General features: G+C 46.5%; 1 protein-coding gene across 1 annotated transcript in view; it reads right to left on the reverse strand.

Moving 5' to 3' along the window:
- The window catches only part of ARHGAP6 (Rho GTPase activating protein 6), a 477,361-nt gene that overhangs the window by 7,455 nt on the left and 448,246 nt on the right, over positions 1-21,660 (reverse strand). Inside the window, exon 11 of the mRNA XM_041740355.1 lies at positions 9,628-9,904. Coding sequence (XP_041596289.1) covers positions 9,628-9,904 — 277 coding nt within the window. The remainder of the gene's footprint in view (positions 1-9,627; positions 9,905-21,660) is intronic.

Here is a 21,660-nt window from a genome sequence, read left to right on the forward strand (position 1 = left end):
GTCCACTGTACTCTAATATTCCGGAAATGACTCTACAAGGCACTAGAGCTTTCACAAATTGATCCAGAACAGGCTAATTAGCATATCCACTACGTTTTACATGTGCACGAGTTGTCACAGCAACAGAAGAGTGAAAATGTGAGAGGGGACAGGAACATGAGGACGTCAGGAACATGAAAAGACTGTTGGAAGTCTTACCTGGGAACATCTGTATTTTCTACCTTCCTCAAAACAGTGGCCCTGACATCTTAAAGGGAAATGATCACAGATTAAAAGTCCCAGAACCCATTTCTGTCCACCCCCCCCCGCCCCCCCAACACAGCTTCACTTCTCTTTCCTAGTCTCTGCTTTCTTCTGGTCTAATTCTATGACACAAGTCCTTGGGGATCCTAAAGCAGGGAAGCAGGTGCCGGAGCCATCTGTTCCTGACTAGGTGGCTGTGTGCGTGCGGCACCGGGGGCGGGCACTGATGGGGACCCAGCCTAGGCCCGGGTCTCCGGGGGGTCTCCAGGGGCTGAGTGTCCCCGAGGAAAGCATTCCAGCCTCTGCCATACGGCTCGCCTGTCCCTGACGCAGCCAGGGGCTCCAGCACTTCTTGCTGAGGACATTTCTAAGCCACGTGGAGTAAATAAGTCCTTTCCTTGTCTCCTCTTTAACCCGATGACAATCTTATGGGAAAGAGGCAGACAACAGCCATGAGGGTGACTTTCCAGAAACATTAGGCCTCCAGTGAAGGAAGGAAAAATAAAAGGACTTTTCTGCTGGACAGTTTGCTTCGGGCAGCGGGGGGGTGGGGGGAATGCTATTTGACCTCCACGTGTAATTAAAGGGGGAGGTAAATTCTCCCCAATTCTAGTGGGGGAAACAGAAAGCAGAACACATGGACACTTGTCTGTCATTGTGAATTTGAGTCTGGTTGAGGAAACTTTGCTATGAAAACAAGAAACACCAGGGCACCCGGCAGGGGCGGGGAGGGGGGGGCGGGTGACTCAGCCGTGGAGCATCTGCCTTGGGCTCAGGCGGTAACCCTGGGGTCCCGGGATCGAATCCTGCCTCGGGCTCCCTGCATGGAGCCTGCTTCTCCCTCTGCCTGGGTCTCTCTCTCTGGGTCTCCCATGAATAAATAAATAACATATTTTTTTATTAAAAAAAAAAAGAAAGAAAGACAGTAAGAACTGAATGTTTCAAACAGGGAGCTCGGCTTGGACTCAGGGTTCCGACCAGGCCTAGAAGTTACACGCCTGGGCCAGCGCCCGTTGTTGTTCTGTTTAGTTGACGGGTTTCCCGGGTCTTTAAAGCAAATGTGCGGTGTCCCGGGTGCAGGCGCAAGCCGCGGAGCTGGAGCTCGGTGCACAGCGGCCGGAGAGCCCGTCGGAGAGCCGGAGAGCCGGAGAGCCGGAGAGCCCTCGGCCAACAAGAAGAGCTCCCGGGTGACTGCTTTGTTGCCCCCACCCCCGGGAACTGTTGCACAGCTGGTGGCATTCCCACTCCTGAGACCCCAGTTACTCCGCCCGCGTCTCGCCCCCGTGTCCTAAAGAACACGCGCGGGGCGGCGCGGGCTCTGCCAACGTGCGGAGCACGGACGGGAGCGGCGGGCGCCCGGCTCGGCATGGGAGGTCCCCGCGCCCGGAGCGGCCGCGTCGGTGACCCGCCTCCGGCATGGGGCCCACGGGGCTGCAAGGGCTTCGGGCGACGCCTCGCTGGCTTAGCCCCCAGGCGGGGGGGGGGGGGGGGACACAGCGCCAAGGCCGCCCGCCGTCACTGGGCCGGGGCTGGGGGCGAGGGGACGAGGTGGGGGACTCGGCCCCGGGGGGCTTGCTGGAAATGCAAATTGTCCAGCTCCATCGGGACGCTGACCGCCCTGGCTGGCCCCGCGGGGCCCGGGGGAAACGTATTAAGAACTTCCAGGTGCTGACGGCCGACCAAGAAGCGGAGCGCGGGCCGCCGGCGAGTGGAGGTCCCGGGCGGCTGCTCGGGTCACCGACTGCGCAGCTGGCTGTGCTGTCCCAAGGGCCTCTGGGAGGGGGGCCAGCAAAGGGTGATTTGAAGGGTGCTCCAGGGAACCGTGAGTCTGAGAACCCCCACGCCGGACCTAGCGGAGAGGCTGAGGGCGGTGGTCCTGACCTTGAGGCGCCTGGGGCCCCAGCTGCATAGAGGCCGGCAGGCCCCGCCAGCTGCAGCGGGTCGGACCTGGGCAACTGAACGCGCTTTGCCTGAGGCTGCGAAGGTGTCAAGGGGACAGGGAGCAGGCATGGAGCTGAGCCACTGCCAACACCTCCTCCGGTGCCTGATCACGGTCTACAGCTGAGCGGAAGACACGAGGACCTAAGGTGTCTTTCTAGCAGCCGGGGCAGTAGGGCTGGAGACCCTTCTCGAACTGATTTGATAAACAGTATTCAGTATTATTTAAATGAATTAATAGTAAAATGCTACGTGTTAGAGCGGGACCCCGTGCCCTCTCCAGTGCCCAAGCTATTTCCTATCTACCACCTCACTTGCTCGGCTGAGGTCAGCGGGGTGGTGGCTGCGCTCACCTAAGAACCCACGGCGGAGAACTGCCTTTCCACAAGAGAGCCCACCAAGCAGCAGATGAAACCAAACTATTTTATTCACTTCTTGGGTCTCTCACTGACAACATAGGCAGTTGAGAGATTTTTTTTTTTTATAAGAGTGCTGTTCCATTGATTGCTTTATCATTAAAATCTACTGAAAGCCAAACCAGAACCCTCCTCTGGGTATCTCTGATAGATAAGCGGCCACCACTGCCCTCACTAACATTCGCCCCAAAGATGGTTCAACTGTCTGAAGGTAATTTTTAGTTCAGTGCTGCAAGTCCAGATGACAAAACATTTCTATTTATTTACATAAAAGATTTAACCAGTGATCCACTAGATGAGAAATAGTTTGAAAGCATGTAGCGGGCTCTCTATGTCTTGGGATTTGGTGGATTGAGGGTGGGAACGTTGAATGCATTAGGTTGCGAGTTGACATGGGTTTGCCTCCACAGATGGATGGTTTTCTCCACGAGACCTGAAAACCCCAGGACCATCCACGGCATGCGTGGCCACTCTCAGCTAACCAAAGAAGCATGAGATGGACATGGAGAGCGAATCACTTTCTCACCCTTGGCTGGTCCCTCCAGGTCAGGGTGTAAACACGCCGCTGGCAGGGTACCGTGGGCAGGCCTGCACTGCAGCTGGAAGAACAGAACTTGTTCTGTGGATAAATGGAAAACTCGGGTTCAATCACCGGATGTGGCAGCCCAGCCCCTTGCTGAGCTACCACAGTGAGAAACCCCCTTGGAGACTTCAAGCTTGTGTTGGCTTCATCCTTGGCTTAATCGTTCAACTGATAAACCTCAGTCTGCTGGAACTCAAAGCACATAACCATCTCAGACACTATTAATTGGACAGGGAAAGGAATCCACTCTGGATTTATGGAGGATTTTCCATTAATCACGTTCAGTTCTGCAAAGCATCCCTTATGCAGACTCCTAAGGACAAAGGCACCCTGCTCCAAAGAGAAGCTGACACGGAGCCAAACTCCTCACCAGGAGAAGAGGCCAGCACACTGGACATTAGCACTTACCCAGAACTTACCCAGAACTCCCCTCATTTTTAGCTCTTAGTCATTCCCTCCCAATAGCTGTGGCCCATGAGGGCATTTATGACAGCGGGAGAGAAAACAATGCCACTTTACTCTCTTTCTCTCTCTTTTTTTTAACCAGTATGCCTGATAAAACACCTTCAAGGTAATATTTTCCAAGTTCAAGAGAAGCTGTGAATCATAGTAAAGGCGTTGGAAGAAAGAGGTGATGTGATCAATTCTCCCTCCAGTTTAAATTGGCTTTTCGTAGAAGGCACATTCAGACTTTTTAGAATTTCTCATTATGGAATTCTTTCTTCTGCATACATTTTTCCTGAAATTGTCTGGCTGAAAAGGCTTTCTTGAACAGAGTGGGTGGGGAAGGGTGGGGGTTAATGTTTCATTAATTTCCTAGTCGCTGGAACAGAATGGCAATTGAGGCCACAGCTCCTGCCAATCAATAGGATTCATTGCTATTATACTATACTGACAAAGTCTCATTTCTTATTCTCTGAAAATTTCCTGAGAACTTTTTGACTTTACAAATCCTAGTGAAAGGAAAACCTAAATTACAGTCCATTTTGTAAGGTTTTGTGAAAGAAGACATTTTCAACGACAGTCTTTGAAAGATTAAAGTAGCTCCATGATACTTGATCATTTGAATGTGATGCCTTGGAATTATGAGAAAGCCTAATACTCCTCCATTATGAAAAAGGTGGATTTTTTTTTCCACTGGGAGGTGAATCTAGTTCAATAAAACAATTACTTTTCAGTTTTACAATGTTATCCTTTGAGATGACTATGAGTCTTCTTCCATGGTTTTGATTGGCTGGCCACCAGTTTTGCTATTGTGGTGGCCAATTTCAGTAAAATCTTTGTGAAGGCCACTAACAGAATTAAATACAATGAAATTTTAAAATGTACACTCATAGTTTGGTTCATTCATATTGGCTTTCTCCCCAAGTGCAGTTAAATTTATTTATTTTGATCTTATTTCCAGAATATAGTAAGGAAAATGCTCTACTTAACTTTGTATACCATCTACGTAGACCATGGAGGTATGTTTGGCTCTATGTAATTTTTAATGGTTAGGTTTTTTTGCAGAACACTAAAGCAGTTGAAAAATACCGAAAAATGGAAAAGTTGGCACATTCGCACTCACAACATTATATTAGATTTAAATGCTTTATTTATGCCCAGAGAGAATTATATTATTTCCTTCAGGTCAACTTAATTAAAAACTTATTTAGGACTGTTACTTGGTTAGGAGAAATTGTCAAACATAGTTGTTCTCTCGGTTGAAAAATAATATGAGCAAAGAGGTATATTTTCAAAGCATTACTGATGGGTTTGCTTCCATCTGGGGCCAGTGTACATATTTTGCCTTTGGCTTCGGGCTCCGGGATGGCACTTTATGCCTCCCTCTTCTCACCCAAACCCCGGCCCTGCTATGGTGCTTTGGTTTTATTGCGAGTGCCTGGGTTCAACATGCCTTGTCCAATTTGATTTGCCTTTCATTCTCATCCCCTATCTCCTTACATCCCTAAATCAAAGGAGGGGGATCTATCTTGAGTGTTTTTGAAGAAAAGAGCATGTAACTCTACTAAATATTCCAGACAAGCAATGAAAAAACTGGAAGTCTTACATTGTTAGTAATATAAATCTCTTCTAATCTCCCTCTGGTATTCTGTTTTGGTTGAAGCCAAAAATGTCAGTAGACAAGCACTAGAAAAAATAACGAATCCTCCTTTCACCGCCCCCAATTCAGTTATCGCACAAGAAGAGAAAAACCCGAATGAAACCAAAACATTAAATTCCCAAATATCACTAAATGTTTGCTCTTTCAAAACAGAAATTATCATAAATATGTTCTTGTTTTTGGTTCTCCACTCTTTTGAAAACTCACTTTCCACTCCCAATATGATCTTGTGCAGTTTCCACGTGGGGTACAAGAATCGAAAGCTTTATCTAGGTATGCAAACTGATGGCACAGAAGTTTCGGGAGAAAACCCAAAGGGTCGGAGGAGAATCGCAAGGGCAACCATGCATCGCTGCACTCAAGTATGCATTTTAGAAGCTCCTACTGCTTCCCACTCTGCGGTTCTCCTGCCAATCCCCTTAGTCCTCACTCCCCATAGCTCCACGCTCAACCTTGCACCGGAGTCTTCACTGGATCAAGACTTTAAGACAAGAATTCAGTCCATCGCCGCTGCCACAGCTCATCCAGGCCTCCCCCTCACTACCTGAAAACACACGATCACCTCCCATACTCCCCAATTCTCCCCGGCCTCGTGGGAGCGGGTCACCTTCCCACGTCTGTGTCTTTTTTGCCCTCAGCCTCTCTGTTCCAGAACCGATGTCACCTTCCTGCTGCCAGTCGGATCAGGCCTGTACGGGTGGGCTTTGCCTTTCGACACTGCCACGGTTAAGGTAGGAGGGTTCTCTCTTGTGTCACATTGCCTTCATAGGTTGCTCTCTCATGGACAGAAAGGCAGAAAGTAGTGACGCCCAAGCCTTAAGTGTTTGTAAATGCACAAAATAGTGAGGTTCCAAATAACATGATAGTTAGCGTTACCGTTCATTAAGCATTTATTAAAAACCAGGAGCTATTCTAATAGCACAAGAACTCTGTGAAGCTGGTGCTGCCTTTTAGCTCTCTGGTTTACAGGTGAGGCAACTGAGACAGAGAGAGAGAAAGCTATCTACCCAAGACCACATCTCTAAGAGCAGTGGAAAAGGAATTCGAACTCAGGCGATCTGGCTCTGGATCCGAACCTCATAGCCAGTGCGTTACACTATATGGGAGCGTGCTAGTGATGTTCAATGGACACACCGATGTAGTCAGCGCCATCGGGCAGGTGGGGTACCGTAATTTGTCATCACTGTAATCTGTCATGACCATAATCTCTCATCACTGTAACGCATTGCCACTGCTTCTTAAGTGCCACCCCTCAGCCTGCCATTTAAGGGCATCTGCCCTCTCTGCTGGCCAACCTTCTAATCATGCCCACAGCCAGCTGACATGTTCATTATGATGTCCAGGCCCTGGTTCAAGCTTCCCAAATGTCCAGGCCTATTGACACCTGTCCAGTCTTCCAAGTTCACTGCAATCCTTGCTCTTCTCAGAAGCCATCCCTGAGACTACAGGTCACCCCTTTTTTCTCTTCTCCAAACTCCAAGTGGTTTTATGGTCTGGAGTGTTGGTTTCCTTCCTCTGTCAATACAAAGACCCCCTTTTAATGTCAAGAATCACCCACCTCAAAGAAAGTAATACACGATGGCAAATATGTAATATCTAATGTGGCAGATCTAAGCCAGAGGTTCTTACCTGTGGCTGCTTGGTATAAGCACAGGGGGAGATTTTTAAAAATCCTAATGTCCAGACTGTGCCCTAAAACAAATGAATCAGGATCTCTAGGGGTGGCACTCAGGCATAGTATTTCTCCAAGCTCCCCAGAGGATTCGAGTCTGAGAACCAATGGCCCGGCACATACCATTCTGCACTCTGTGACTCACTTAATAACCTGCTTCCTATTATTTTTATCCTTGAAGCCTCGTTCAACCAGTCTGCAAGCTCTGAAAGTCAAGAACATGCCTTGATATTTTAAACTTTCACGGCTCAAAGTGTGGATCACAGACCAGCAGCAGCACAGCCTCATCTGGGAGCTTGCTAGAAATGCAGATTTTTCAGACTCTCTTCCTCAGGTCTACTGATTCAGAGAGGGCTTTTCAACAAGATCTCCTGGTGATCTGTGTATACAGTAAGCTTTGAGAAGCATGTGTGTAAGGTATGAAGACACTACCTATGGCTCCAGGGGTAGGACTCTCAAGCCTCAAAAGACAACTACAATTAAATAAGTATTTATTTGTTTATGTATTTTCACCTCATGACATCATGATCAACCCTTCTGGGCTGCTCCTTGGCTTATACCTAGAGGAAAACAAATACTCCCTTCTCCTCCTTACTAAGAAAGCCTTCTCCACGTGTTTTCTGTTCAATAATGCTAGTCTCTGACGTCCACAGAACACCTGTGAGATCACCTCCCTTCCCTTGAAACCCACCCTGACACTCACCTATGATCTTGGTCTAGTGTCAGCTCGCCTTGGCCTTACAATTCTTATTCTTATAGGGATAGGGAACAGGAGAGGCTAGACAATTGTACAGCTTGTGATAAGCTTAATATGGAAGCTTCTTCCTTTTCCTAAGAGTAGTGAAAGGAAGGTTCACTTCTTGGCATTTGCATGCAAAAAGCATACCTGGAAACCATATAAAAATAACTTCTATCAACCATTCTTCAAAGCACAACGTTTATATATTTAAACGTGCCATATAAAAGCTGAAACTTGGCAAGTCAACATCCGTGGTTTTTTTAGGGGTGTGTTTTCCAGCTTTCCCACAGAGTACCCAGGAAATGTTATAAATGCAGCTTAATGAGGGATTCACAAACAGAAATGCCACTGTGTCTGTTTTCTTGCACGGGGAGGGAAAGAAGCGAGTTCATTAAAATTCTGGTGATACAAGATCTGCTGTGAAGAAAAGCTACTTGAATTAGTTTAAATTAGAACTTATACCTTGATGACAGAAATCTAGGGAAAATTTAAGGGAGCCCAATTATCTGACATGCAAATCAAAACCACGAAATGCCAGCCCACTTAGACAATTTGAATGTATTTTTATTCACTCGTGGCTCTTGGGGCTCAAATTCAGGCAAAATGCCTTACTTGAACCAGAATCTGGCCTGATAATAATTGGCACAAAGACGAATTTTAAAAAGTGCATTTGAAAAGATGAGCCACTTAAAAATTCTTCTCTGCTCTGCAGGAAATGGAGTGAAGTCTGGATCTTGCAGTGCTACTCATACAATGACGCAGGAAAGGAGGTCTGAGCAGCGTGGGATTCCTTTCACTACATGTCTCTAAAGAGTATAAGTTTTTATATCTGAAATACTTTCAAATGATAAATTAACCTATCAACTTCAATATCAATATAAAGGAACGATTTAACACGCGTCAGTATTTCTAAGACACCAAGGAATAGGACATACTGTTATTTTACATACAGCTAAGAAAGAAAGACATGCCGTGAATTACTTAGGATATGCCACTGATGATAAGGTGACCCTCAACTTCAGGGATGATAAAACATGGGGCAAAATGTGTCTTAGAGTTGTTGACATTCAGGAAATTAAAAGCACAACCTAAACGATGCTCTCATGAGAGGACGACAACTCTTCCTGCTCCAAATGTAAGGTTTGGCGTCATGGTGACAGCAGCGTTCCTGGTTAAGGACGCAATAGTACCCTCTTACCTGGCTTTGCCAAAAGCTCAGCACCCCCATACACTCTGCCTCTGTACCAAATATTTGAGATTGATCCTCAAATCGGACTAAAGCAAAATCCAGTGGTCTTCCTTTGGGGGCAAAATTGGTGGCAAAGCACAGCCTACAGCATGGCTTGTGTTTTACTTGTTGCAAACATGGCTGCATGTGGAGACCAGCGTGCATTTTTATCAAAAGGATGCTAGCCATAAAGAGCGGGAGGGTCAGGAAGGTGCACACCTCCAATTTTAAAGGAGCAACTAGGCCTTGGTAGAGGGTTGTCTTGTGGTTTGGTATCATGTCACTGGTGCTGGTCAGTGACACAAGCAGGGTGCATCCAGGTGCCACCTAAGGGACCCGTAAGTACAGCTATCAGGATTCTAGAAGTAGAATCACTGATGCACTTCAGAGTCCTTTGAGCTTCTTGTCAGTGATTTAGTTCTTTTTCTTTCCCCAGTAAACACAGTCAAAACAACCTCAAGGGGCTCAAAAAGAAACCGAAACTGAAACAGAAAAATCCCATAAAGTACTTTCTGATGTAATAAGTGGGCTAGGAAAATTGAAGCCTTCTCTGGGTAGGCGGGCTGACAAGAGGTGCCAGAAAGTTGCCAGATCTCCACTTCAAGTTCCTCTGTGTGGAATTAGGTAAGCTTCTCTAATTCTTTAGAAACGAAAAGAGAAATCCCCATGGCGGCTTTAGAAGATGGGGCAGCTGGCATACTCACGATGATTGGGAGGCCTTTCTCCTGAGTAAGTAGTCCACCACGTCGGGGTCAGTCTCCAGCAGGCTGATCAGCACTTCATTCTGGAGATCCGGTGGAACCTGGAGGGGCCAGATGTGGGGGCACAGGTCAGACGGTTCCAGAAAGAGGAGAACCATGGTCACTGGCAACTTCACAATAACATAAACGAGAGCCTCACAAGTCGTAACAGGACAGAGTGATCCGCCACCTATTTGCCAGTCAAAACCCAACCTACACCAACCCCTACGGCCATTTAGTTCTTAGGACAAAGTGGACGATTACCAAAAAAGTCATATTCGATCCAAGTTGTCACCCCTCTTATGACTGGTGATATAGCTTAGTCACTTTTTACCTCTATCACCCAGACTAGATTTTCCCAGCTTTGAATAAGCAAAATATCATGGTTAAGAGGGATGGTGTTCATGATTTATTGTCCAAATGGAGACACTTTCTAGAGTTCCTACTTATAATTATGCCAAGATGACGAGTATGAATTATAACTGCCTTGGGCAGTTTTGGAACATATATGATCAGTTCATATATGGCCCTTGGGGTGCCTGGGTGGCTTAGTCAGTTAAGCTTCGACTCTTGATTTTGGCTCAGGTCATGAGATGGGTCGTGACATTAAGCTCCACATCAGGCTCCATGCTGGGTATGGAGCCTGCTTAAGATTCTCTCTCTCTGTCTCTCCTCTTCTGCACCCTCCTCCCTCTGTGTCTAAAAAAAAAAAAAGGACAGGCCCTTGAGCCAGACTGTGTTTGAGTCTTAGTTCCATTTATTAGCTATGGGACTTCGGCAAAGCACGTGACCTTTCAGTTTCCTCATCTGTAAAGTGGAGAGAATGACAGCCCTCATGACAAAGCTGTGGTGAGTAAATGATTATTACATGTTGCGAACTGAGAACAGTAGCTGGCAGACAGTAAACACTCAAAAACCTGCTGACTGCTATATATGCCCATGCCATTTTATCCTTGGGTGCTTGCACTCACCCCTTTCTTGCATTAACAAAAAAGTTTCTCGCCTCACAATTTTTTTTAAAGATTTTACTTATTTATTCATGAGAGACAGAGAGGGAGGCAGAGACACAGGCAGAGGGAGAAGCAGGCTCCACACAGGGAGCCTGATGGGGGACTCGATCCCTGGACCCCAGGATCACGCCCTGAGCCGAAGGCAGATGTTCAGCCACTGAGCCACCCAGGTGCCCCTCTAGCTTCAGAATTTGACAAGCATTCGCTCGAGTTCTGTAGCTGAGCATCACGCCTCCCTAGGCTAACCCACAGCGCATTAGAAGACGGCCTTATAATCCTAAACCGCAACACTGTGTGAAAATGTTCTATGAGAAAAGCCTAAACTCTGCTCCAATGGGTTTTCTACTCTACAGATGCTGGTAGCTCAACCAAGGGAAACTCAGATTATTGAGAGGAAACAAAATTTCCATCTGATTCTCTCACAGGCGGGATCGGAGACCAGGCTCTTACAAACTGCAGGGACAAGTCTTTGGAGTTAAGCGGCTGGTGGAAGAATTTGCCTCCTGCCTCTTGCAGAACTCAATTCTTCTTGAGCTCTGAGAAGCTGGAAACAATTTTATTCATAAGAAGAGGGATGAGAAGGCAACAACAAAATGCTTTCTTCTCTCATAAATCCGTTCCTCCCACTTCATCCTGAATCTTCATTAATGACAGTCCCAAACCCTGCTCACACAAACTCAAAATCCAGGCTGCAGTCAAGCTTCTCCGTGTCCTTTCCCCTCCCTGTTCAGAACCAGCAGACTTACTTGACTGCATCTCTGTGATGTCTGTTCCTCCTTTTCTCTATCTTCCATTCCCACTGAAGCGATCCAAGTTGGAGCCACCATGACCCCTTTGTAGTGCGCATCTGTTGGCCATTACCAGCTTCCATTTCCCTCTTGTTGTAACAGTTCTGCCCCCAGTTTCTTGTGAAGCATCAACTGTTCCCCAACCCTGAGCTCAAGGGTGATGTGTAAGCTGGTCTAAGGCCACGATCACTCCCCTCCCAGGCTACCAGGGCTGCCAGCACAATGACCTGGAACTCCATTCGAGGTCATGAAAGGCCAGGAGAGTGTCCCCAAGCATCTGAGAGAGACAATAAAAGGTTGGAAGCTACAAGGGCCCGAGGACCCGGCTGACAATTGAAGAAACAGCAGCAAGAAATGGAAAGGAAGGATCTCTCGATATCATGAGTCCTGGGTAAACCTGTGCCTGAAGCCATATTGCCCGTGGACCTCAAACTGCTTAAATTACTTTTGAGATTTCGTTGAAAAGAAAGATACATCCTTCATGGGCCTTTGATGCAACTGCTGGCTAACTTGTACACTAGCTATTTCCTTTACCACCCAGCATCACATTTCTTGTCTGCATGGTTGTCTGAGTGCTCTGATCAGGACACTTGCTCAGGAACCTCTTTATCTCTGTGGTGGAAAGCCCTCCACTCGCTCGTACCTGCCATTTGTTCCCCTGGTGGCCACCCTCACATGTTCTCACTTCAGCAACCATTGCAATTCTCACTCTGGCCTTTTCCACCTCATTCCTTTAATCCACTACATACATACTTGGTGAATGTTTACGGAGCGCCAGGCACTGGATGCCAGGATTCAGCTCCAAAGCAAACAGACAAGAATCCTTGTCCCCTTACAACTGACAATGAATATGGGAAGGTCAGCACGAAACAAATAAACAAAGCAAGCACAGCCTGGATCACACGGAGACAAAGCAGAGGAGGGGAAATGACCGTGGCAGGGGTGGGTTGGGGTGGGGGGCAGTGCCATTTAGGTAGGATGGCAGGTCACAGAGAAACTGCCATTTTAGCAGAGAACTGAAGTTGGTACAGGAATTAGAGAATATCAATTGCAAGCAGAAGGAAGAAAAAGTCAGCAAGATCATGGGTCAGGAGCAGAGAAGAGGCCAGTGAGGCTGGTATGAGTGAGGAAGGAGGCGGGCAGTAGGAAGTGGGTCAGGTAGCCAAGGCCAGATGTTGCAGAGGCTTACGGGTTCATGATAAGGACATCTGCGCCCAGTCTAGGTGGTGGGGGAGCCACTGGGGGTTTTGAGCAGAGTTAGACTAAGGTGAGTGGTCATCGCTGGCTGCTGCGCTGATAGCAGAGTGCAGGGAAGCAAGGGGCTGACGCAGGGGGTGCAGAGAGGGGTCGGTGCTAGATCCAGAAAAAAGGGGGCAGAGGGCTGAACCAGGATGGCGAGCTGATGAGAAATCTGTGGATCCTGGAGACAGGGAAGATAGAGATGATAGCCTCAGCTATTTTGCTGGTGGGAGAGAGAAAGAGGGAGGAAGAAGGAGGAGAAGAAAGACGCCTTCGATGTTTGGAGTGGAGAGTCAGGCACCCAGGTGACCAATGGAGAGAAGCTGTAGGTGGAGGAGACTGGGGGTCACCGCTGGGAGGGTGGCTTCGTTAGAGTTATGGGGGAAGGCCTGTGGGACATCCAAATGAAAGAGAGATCTAGTGGACAACCAGGAATAAGGCTCTGGGGTTTAGGAAAGGGGCTTGGGCTGGACATAGAAATCTGGGAGAGACACATATAGATGGCATTTAAAGCTCTGTGACCAAACCCAATGGCCCAGGAATGAGAAGGGCAGAAGAAGAGAAGGGGCAAGCCATTTAGGTCAAGGCTGAAGGGTTCAATTCTCTTACTTAATTGAATAAATTAAACAAATAAAAAGACTGATTATTTTTACTGCAATCTTTTCAAACAACACGACCCAATGGATACACACTATTATACCACCTTGTTAAAAAAAAAAAAGTAATGCCCGAAGGTTGAAAATGAGGAGAGAATTCATTTTTGAAAAATGAACAGAAAGCAAAAAATAAGCCAAAAATGTATATCCTGAACACTTTTTAAAAGAAACTACCATGAGCAAATGAGGAGAAATATTCATTCTTCCTCCTCCTCCTCCTTCTCCTCCTTCTTCTTCTTCTAATATTTTATCTATTTGTTTGATAGAAAGAGAGCAGGAGCAGGGGAGGCAGTAGAGGCAGAGGGAGAAGTAGGCTCCCCACTGAGCAGGGAGTCAGACATGGGGCTCAATCCCAGGACTCCAAGATCATGACCTGAGCTGAAGGCAGACACTTAACCACCTGAACCACCCAGTCTCCCCAAAATACTCATTTTTCATCCAGTGAAATTCAAAATTTTCTATGTTTAGACATGTAATAAAAAATGTTACTTCAAGCACCAATTCATTCCCAGTGAAGAATAAACAACCCTCATGCCTACCCTTTGGAGTGCTATAAGCATCACAGTATTAATTCTGTGAGAGTATACAGTACATCTAAAGATGAATTATTAACTTGAATACATATTAGAATAGGTTACAGGAAGTATAATTATTTAAAACATAACTTTCCATAACATTCTGTTAAATTATTCTGTAATTCAGAGTTTCTACTCTTTCAAGCAGGCTTGATTCCCAACCAATTATAATCATTGAGGTTTATTTTCCGTAGCATACATGACTTTTACTTGGTAACAAATGCAAATAGAAAGGGTCAGTGCTGTAAATCTATCTATATTTTCTTTCTTAAAAGACCCATGGTACCATTTTGGCTCAGAGACACTCTTTGCAAATAAGTAAAAAGATACAGTTATTTATTTTTTATTTTTTAAAGGATACAGTTTAAAAATATGGATCCATGTATGGCAGGAAGGGTAGGTGATATTTTCCTATGTATTATAGGTGAAACTCACTCCAGAGTACATAATCCATTATTTTAATTAATTTCTATCCCATCTTGTTACGATTTAAAGCAGCTTTAAAAATTCATAGATAAATCATAAGAGACTCCCAGCTCTGGGAAACAAAGGGTTGTAGAAGGGGAGGTCGTGGGGGAAATGGGGTAACTGGGTGACGGGCATTAAGGAGGGCATGTGACGAGATGAGCACTGGGTATTATACTGTATGCTGGCAAATTGAATTTAAATAAATTTAAATTTAAAAAATAAAAAAAAGAAGTACACTTGTGATGAGCACTGGGTTTTGTAAGGAAGTGCTGAATCACTATCTTGTACACTTGAAGCTACTATCACACTGTATGTTAACTAACTGGGAGTAAAATAAAAACTTTGAAAAAAGAAAAAACTCACATGCTAAAAACCACATTTGTTTGTTTGTTATTAAGCACTGGCACAGAAAATTGGAGCCAGTGGGAAAAGGAGGGTAGAGAATTTGAAAAGATGCCTAGAACTGACGTCGTATTCGTACGACAGCCTCCAATGCTGTTTTCTCAATAAGCCCTCCACTCCTTGTCCCTATTTGCATATTTCATTTCCTATTAGTTTAATAAAAATTTCCAACTACTGGCTCGGTTCAATTGGATGAGCATTCATTTTCTGTGAAGTTAGATACTTTACAGAGAAACAAAAGTCAAGGGAATGAACTGATAGGAAACAGGAGCTCACAGTAAGTCCGAGACATCCAGAGAGATCATTCCTAGATATGCTCCTTTGTAGGAATCAGGATGCTGTCAAAAGTATTTCTGATTAAGAGTCGGGAGCCCCTGAGGCCCAGTTTTTTTTTTTTTTATCAGCTTTGCTGCTTATAGCTAATTAATGTAAGGCCGGATACATCAACCGTCTTCTTTAGGATTCTGTTCATACAAAAATCCAGGCCTATCCCTTCCGTCCCATCTTTATGGAAGCGTGGTGAGGATCGAAAGGACCAAACAGATTTGAAAGTACCTTACCGATTGTAAAGAGGGTCAGAACAAAAGATTTTATTAGAAATAGACAAAATAATTAATAAACACTTCAAAGGACAAAACAAAAGCGGACAACAAGGAGACAGCTAATAATTGTTCTGCAACTTCGTGCTGGACTAACAGACATCTGTCTCTGCCTCTCACCTGCGCGCTCGCGGAGAAGCACCACTCTCTTCTCCTTTGCTTAACACTTTGGGCAGGTAACTACGTTGCGAGATCTCTTGATACGTCCCTGCCTCTGACCTCCCCCTGGATCTCGAGAGGCCAAGTTTGTGATCTGTGGGTCCCTCAACTACAACGGTCTTGAAGCCAACTCCATGGAGCTTCTCCCTTCTGGTCCCTTCTCTTCCGCCGGACCTCGAGTCTTCGGTTGGTCTCATCAGCAGAAAAATTCATAGATAAATCATAAGATAAAAATTCATAGATAAATCATAATCAGCCAACCGAAGGAGGGCTGACCTGACCTGTCTGCCCAGAAGAGATGCAGGCTCCTAAGGTGGTAGCTGTCTGCCAGCTTCCCTCTTGCGCGGCGAGGGCAGGTTCCTGTGTGCCCATCCTGGCCAGGGCACCCCCGCAGGGGGCTTGGAACATCTCTTTCCATCACCGGATGTGATGATGGCAGCAAGAGATGCTGGAAATAAGTGCAGTCTCTTGCCGCTGAAGATGGCAGAGCGGAGAGAGCAACAGTGCAGGTGAGCCACTAAAACCCTGCCCCTGAGGCTGCTTCCGTGACCTAATAATCCAGCTGCTTGCAGCCCTGGCCACTGATTTTTCTCTTCCTAGCAGCCAAACGCTTTCTCAATTATGCCTCTTCTTCTTCCTTGTTGCCCCCTGCTCTTTTCTCTCCTGAAGCTCCCACCTGCACATCCATGACCCTTCACCCACTTATCTCGCAAGTCAACATTGTTCTCTTCCAGAACACAGGCTAGGGTGGTGTTTTCTACCCAGTGGATGCCCAAAGAATGTCATCAGAATGGCAGCAAATAACAGTCAAAAAGAACCCAGGATAATTGGTCTTTGTGGTGTGCACTGGCTCTGTTACCTTTGAGAAGGGGCCTCTCTCTGCTTATAAGTAGTAGCAGTGTCATGTTCTAGCAAAATCTCCTTGCTGTTAATTTTTAGAGCTGGACAATAAATTTCCTTCCCCAACTGAAGAGCATCAGAAATTTTCTGACATGTTTTTAAACTATTGCTCCCATTAATATAAAAATGAAAAAAGAGGGGCACCTGAGTTGCTCAGTCGGTTAAGCGCCTCTTGGCTTCGACTCGGGTCGTGATCTCAGGATTGTGAGATCGAGTCCCCCATCAGGCTCCAAGCTCAGTGCGGGGTCAGCTTGAGATTCTCTCCCCTTCTTCACCCCCGCCTTTTCTCCTCCCCCAATTCACACATGCGCACTCGCTTGCTCTTAAATAAATAAATAAATAAATAAATAAATAAATAAAATCTTTTTTAAGAAATGAAAAACGAAGGGAGCCTAGCTGGCTCAGTCAGTGGAGCATGCAACTCTTGATCTCTGGGTCATGATTTCGAGCCTCACGTTGGGCATAGAGATTACTTTAAAAAAAAAAAAGGAAAAATGAGAAAAGTATCACTACATAACTAAACAAATTCTATCTTTTTTTCTTCTGGGATTTTATATATAGCAAAATGGAAACTAAGGAGGACTGTGACGAACACGCTACTTTTAAAAATCAACCGATCCTGCACATCTGAGTGAAGAAACAAAACCCAGCCCCAGTGGCTTCTTCACTTACAATTTATTGTTTCACATCAAAATCTCTACTGGGTTTTAGTCAACTATTTAGTAAGTTTCGAGATTTTCCAAGGGTACCATTTATGGTTGTGTTTATCTGGAGACTCGACTCCTTAGATTTTCATGTGTTCCTTCCGAGCAGAATGCTATTTCAAAAATCAAAAGAACTTTGGACTCTCCTGCTTCAGAGAAAAAATGTAAACACTGCAATATGAAGGAATAAAACTGTCACAATTAAAATCCACCCTATCAAATTAAAAATGAAACCTTGAACGATCGCCTAGGGTATAACACTCATGATGTAGTTTATTCTATAAACCACAGACAGGGGGAAATGGCTCAAGTTTTCCCCATTTACCAAGTCACTATAAAAAACCATTAAGGGCATCTCGAAGAGCAATTCTCAGGACCCAGCCCTATCGTATTTGCCCCCCAAGTGTTCCATACCAATCCATCCCTTTGCACTGGACCGAGAAGGATGCTTTGGCCTTTCGAACTCTACCACTTTCCAGCAAAAGCAAGTATCACTGGAAGTCATGATGACATTTTTTTGAATTAACAAACACACTGAAAGAAATCACTTGGGCTGCTTACGAGGGCCAAAGTTCGGTCATGGGCCTGCCCAGCCCAGGATCTTCTGTGCGACTGTCGTGGAGGATGGCTTAGCATTATGTAAGGGGTTCTTGGATGTCTGTGGAGGGCCAGAGTGCATGAAGTTCAGCAAATTGTTCTCAGGTGCCTGATACGTGCCAGGCAGCGTGTTTGGCAACTGAGGCACGTTAGTGAACATATACAGTCAAGGAGCCCAGGACTCGGGGAGCTGTGGTTGGGGGAAGACGCAAAGAAGGACAATGACGAAGGACGAGCAGGCCTTGCTCCACGGCCACAGGCTAAAGGCGGTGGAAACCGCTCAGGTGTGCCATTCTCCTGCTCCTCCGCCTGTGTGTCGCCAGCAGTACGCGCGGGCAGGGACAAGGTGAGCAGGCTCCCGCAGGAGCATGTACTGGCTCTTGCAGCCACCTGCCAGCCTGAACAGCAAGCGGGTCGCTGTTACGATTAGTCAAGAGGGATGAATGTTGTTAAGTGTCTCCTTTGCTCCCTATTTTCAAACTGGCTAAAAAATAGCTCTTTCTCCGCCACAAACGGACTCCACATCTGAGATGCCACATTAAGGCACCTTGTCTTGGGCTGTCTGGGTGGCTCAGTGGTTGAGCGTCTGCCTTTGGCTCAGTGAGTGATCCGGGTTCCAGGGATCGAGTCCCACGTCGGGCTCCCTGCATGGAGCCTACTTCTCCCTCTGCCTGTGTCTCCGCCTCTCTCTCTCTGTGTCTCTCATGAATAAATAAATAAAGTCTTAACAAAATAAAAATAAAGCACCTTGTCTTTTGGGTGGGGAGGCATCGTGCTGGAGAAATAAGTCACTTAGTCGCTGCATCACTTGGACAAACTATCTCAGCTTACTCTTCATGAAATGGTGGTGAAATTTAGATTAGCTGATGATGTACAGAACGACCAGCCCAGCCCCTGGCATGTCAACAACAGTAATTTTAAAAAACACTGGATGGATATAAAAAAAGGAAATGGAAATCATACATAATTATCTGGGTACATTGGTAGGAGGTGTTCTCTTGTTTGATGACCTGGATCACTGCTTGACTCCCTTTGATTTGGCACGCAAAGGCGGTTTTAAGAAACTGCAATTTGCATCAGGGAACGAAAGGAACACGAGGCGAAGCTTGGCTTCTGAGCTTGGAATCCTCACGTCGGCCTCTGACCCTTGCTCCCAGTGGTTCTCAGTTGAAAATTCCCATGTGCTCGGTGCTGGTCCCCAGCTCAGGCTGCAGAACCAGCAGGGTGGGAGCGCGCTGGCGTTCCCACGTCTCCACTGCACTCCGGACTCTTCATCAGCCGGTAAGGGGGGTGCCTTGCCTTCTTTCCCTCTCTCCAAAAAAGGAGCCCTGGTAGGAATCATTTAGTATCAGCCCTCAGAACGAGCTGACAGTTTTCTCCACTCGGCTCCGAAGCTCTTATTAATTCCAGGAGCAACGATGAGTCTTCTCTGGGATTGCCAACGTCAGTTATGGAAGCAACAACTTTCGGAGCCATTCGGGCACTAACAGTTTAGGCAGGGGATGCTTTCCACCTTACAGTGATACCAGTGAGCGTTACTAGATATGCATGATCCTTCCCTTTTGTTTATTTATTTTTTTTAGATTTTATTTATTTGCTCATGAGAGACACACAGAGAGGCAGAGACATAGGCAGGCTCCCTGCCGGGAGCCCGATGTGGGACTCGGTCGCAGGACTCCAGGATGACGCCTTGAGCCAAAGGCAGATGCTCAACCACTGAGCCACTCAGGGGCCCCTGATCCTTTTCCTTTATTTCTAGAGTTCCCAGATCATACCATTGTATGTTATCCAGTGTTTCAACTGTGGATATCAGGTATAGAGGGTCATGATTTAAAGGTGAGGGAGTCGACGGGGTATGGGCACTGAATCAAAAACAAACAACAGAAATGCATTTCTTCCTGGCAATATATTGTTGTACTTATTCAACAAATAATCACCGGGCACTCGTTTGCTCTTCCGGATGCCAACGAGCTGTAAAACAAATGAAAACCCCTGCCTCCAGAAAGTTTGCATTCTATTAGGTTTCAATAAGCATAAAAAGTAAGTATATTATATAGTGAGTTAAAAGGTGAGGGGTGCCATGGAAAAAAGAAAAAGAGCAGGGTAAGGGCGGAGGAGTATACAGGCATGGGAGCAGCTCACACTGTTGTGCAGAGCGGGCCGGGTGGGCTTCCCCACACAGGTGACACCTTGAAAGTGCCCTGAGAGGACACAGTATCTTATCAATTCACATGGTAACAACAGTGATCTTTTCTCTTTTGTGTGCCTAGTATACGCCAGTTCCTGCCGCGAGTGCCTAACAATGTCATTTCTCATTCTCAAAATAATCCTGTAGAGGAGGCAACCTCATCACCTTTTTGTGCGAGAGGGAAACGAAGGCTTAGTGAGGTTGAGCATGAGCCTAAGATCACACAGCAGATTTATGGCCGAGCCAGGAGAATTGTGGTAACTCCTTCCAAAGCTCACGGCCTTCCCTAAAGCACCTAGGGGCTTTCCCAAGGTGTGGTTCGAAAGGACCAGCACGTCCTGGAGGCGTTTGTTAGAAAGTGTGGATCCAGGGGCGCCTGGGGGGGCTCAGCGGTTGAGGGCCTGCCTTTGGCTCAGGGCGTGATCCTGGGGTCCCGGGATCGAGTCCCGCATCGTGCTCCCCCCCGCAGGGAGCCCGCTTCTCCCTCTGCCTGTGTCTCTGCCTCTCTCTGTGTGTCTCTCATGAATAAATAAATAAAATCTTAAAAAAAAAAAAAAAAGAATGTGGATTCCTGGGCCCTATCCTAGCACTACTCCATCTGATTCTCCGGAGGGAGGCCGGGGAATCTGAATGTGTGACAGACCTGGCCACTCCGCTGCACGCTCAAGTTTGAGAAGGCCTATTTTAATCTGCTGCCTTGGCTTTTGATAGAGTGAGCACGATGGCCGTTATCAGGACGTCTCTCCAGCTCTGGGATTTCCACCCCTGGGCCTGAATAGCAAACAACTGGTGTGAAAGCCTGTCCTAGCCAGGCTCTCGAACCCCGTGTCAGCCTCTGGATCTAGGCCTCTCTCCTGCATGATGGGACAAAGCCAGGTTCTTTTCTGCCCTCTCTCACTAACTCGGATACCTCTCCCACGTGGGAGAGGCAGTTGCAACATCAAGACATGAAGGGCATCATTAACACTCAGAAGAAACCTTGGGCGGTGGCCAGGCCTCTGTGGCCTTGTAGACCCTTCCATCTGTTCTGCGCCAGCGCTGCCTCCAGGCAGGTGCATTCGGCCCTCATGGACAAACTCCTGGCCACCTCTCCTGATGAGTCCTCCTTTCTAATGTCAATGAGGAAGCAGAGCCTCCCTTTCTGAGCTCATCAACCCCTCAAAAAGCTGTGAAACTGCACAACAGCCAACAACCTTTAATCATCAGGCTTCAGCCTTCCTTGTTTGGAATTATTGTACTAATTCTGAAAGCTTGTCTAAAAAACAAAACGAAATCAATCAGCTATATACATGACTGAATTTTTGTCCACCCACGCAGACCAGCTTTGCCAACCAGCCAGCAGCTCTCGTATAACCAACTAGATTCTGAAATGGCAAATATGCCAAGAGAGCCTGCCAGCGGCAAGATTCTTTTTTTTTTTTTTTTTTGTGCTTTATAGAGAAAAAAGAGGTAGACTCAGTGCGAGGGCACAGAATCACGTACATTTCAGAACTAGAAGGCACCTTGGTTTTCATTTGTTCTAACCTCGTCCTTTGATAACCGAAGAAACCGAAATCTCAGGTGAGCTCATCAAACAAAGTGAGGTGGAGGCAAAGGAAAGACTATAGCAAAGTTTTCTGATTCCAGAGCCCGTTTCCTTTTAGCTGACCTCAGCTTGGGATCCTTGTCCCACATCTCCTCCCACATCCATCTTTTTATTCTTTCTCAATACA

The sequence above is a fragment of the Vulpes lagopus genome, chromosome X, assembly GCF_018345385.1.
Source record: "Vulpes lagopus strain Blue_001 chromosome X, ASM1834538v1, whole genome shotgun sequence".
NCBI lineage: Eukaryota > Metazoa > Chordata > Mammalia > Carnivora > Canidae > Vulpes > Vulpes lagopus.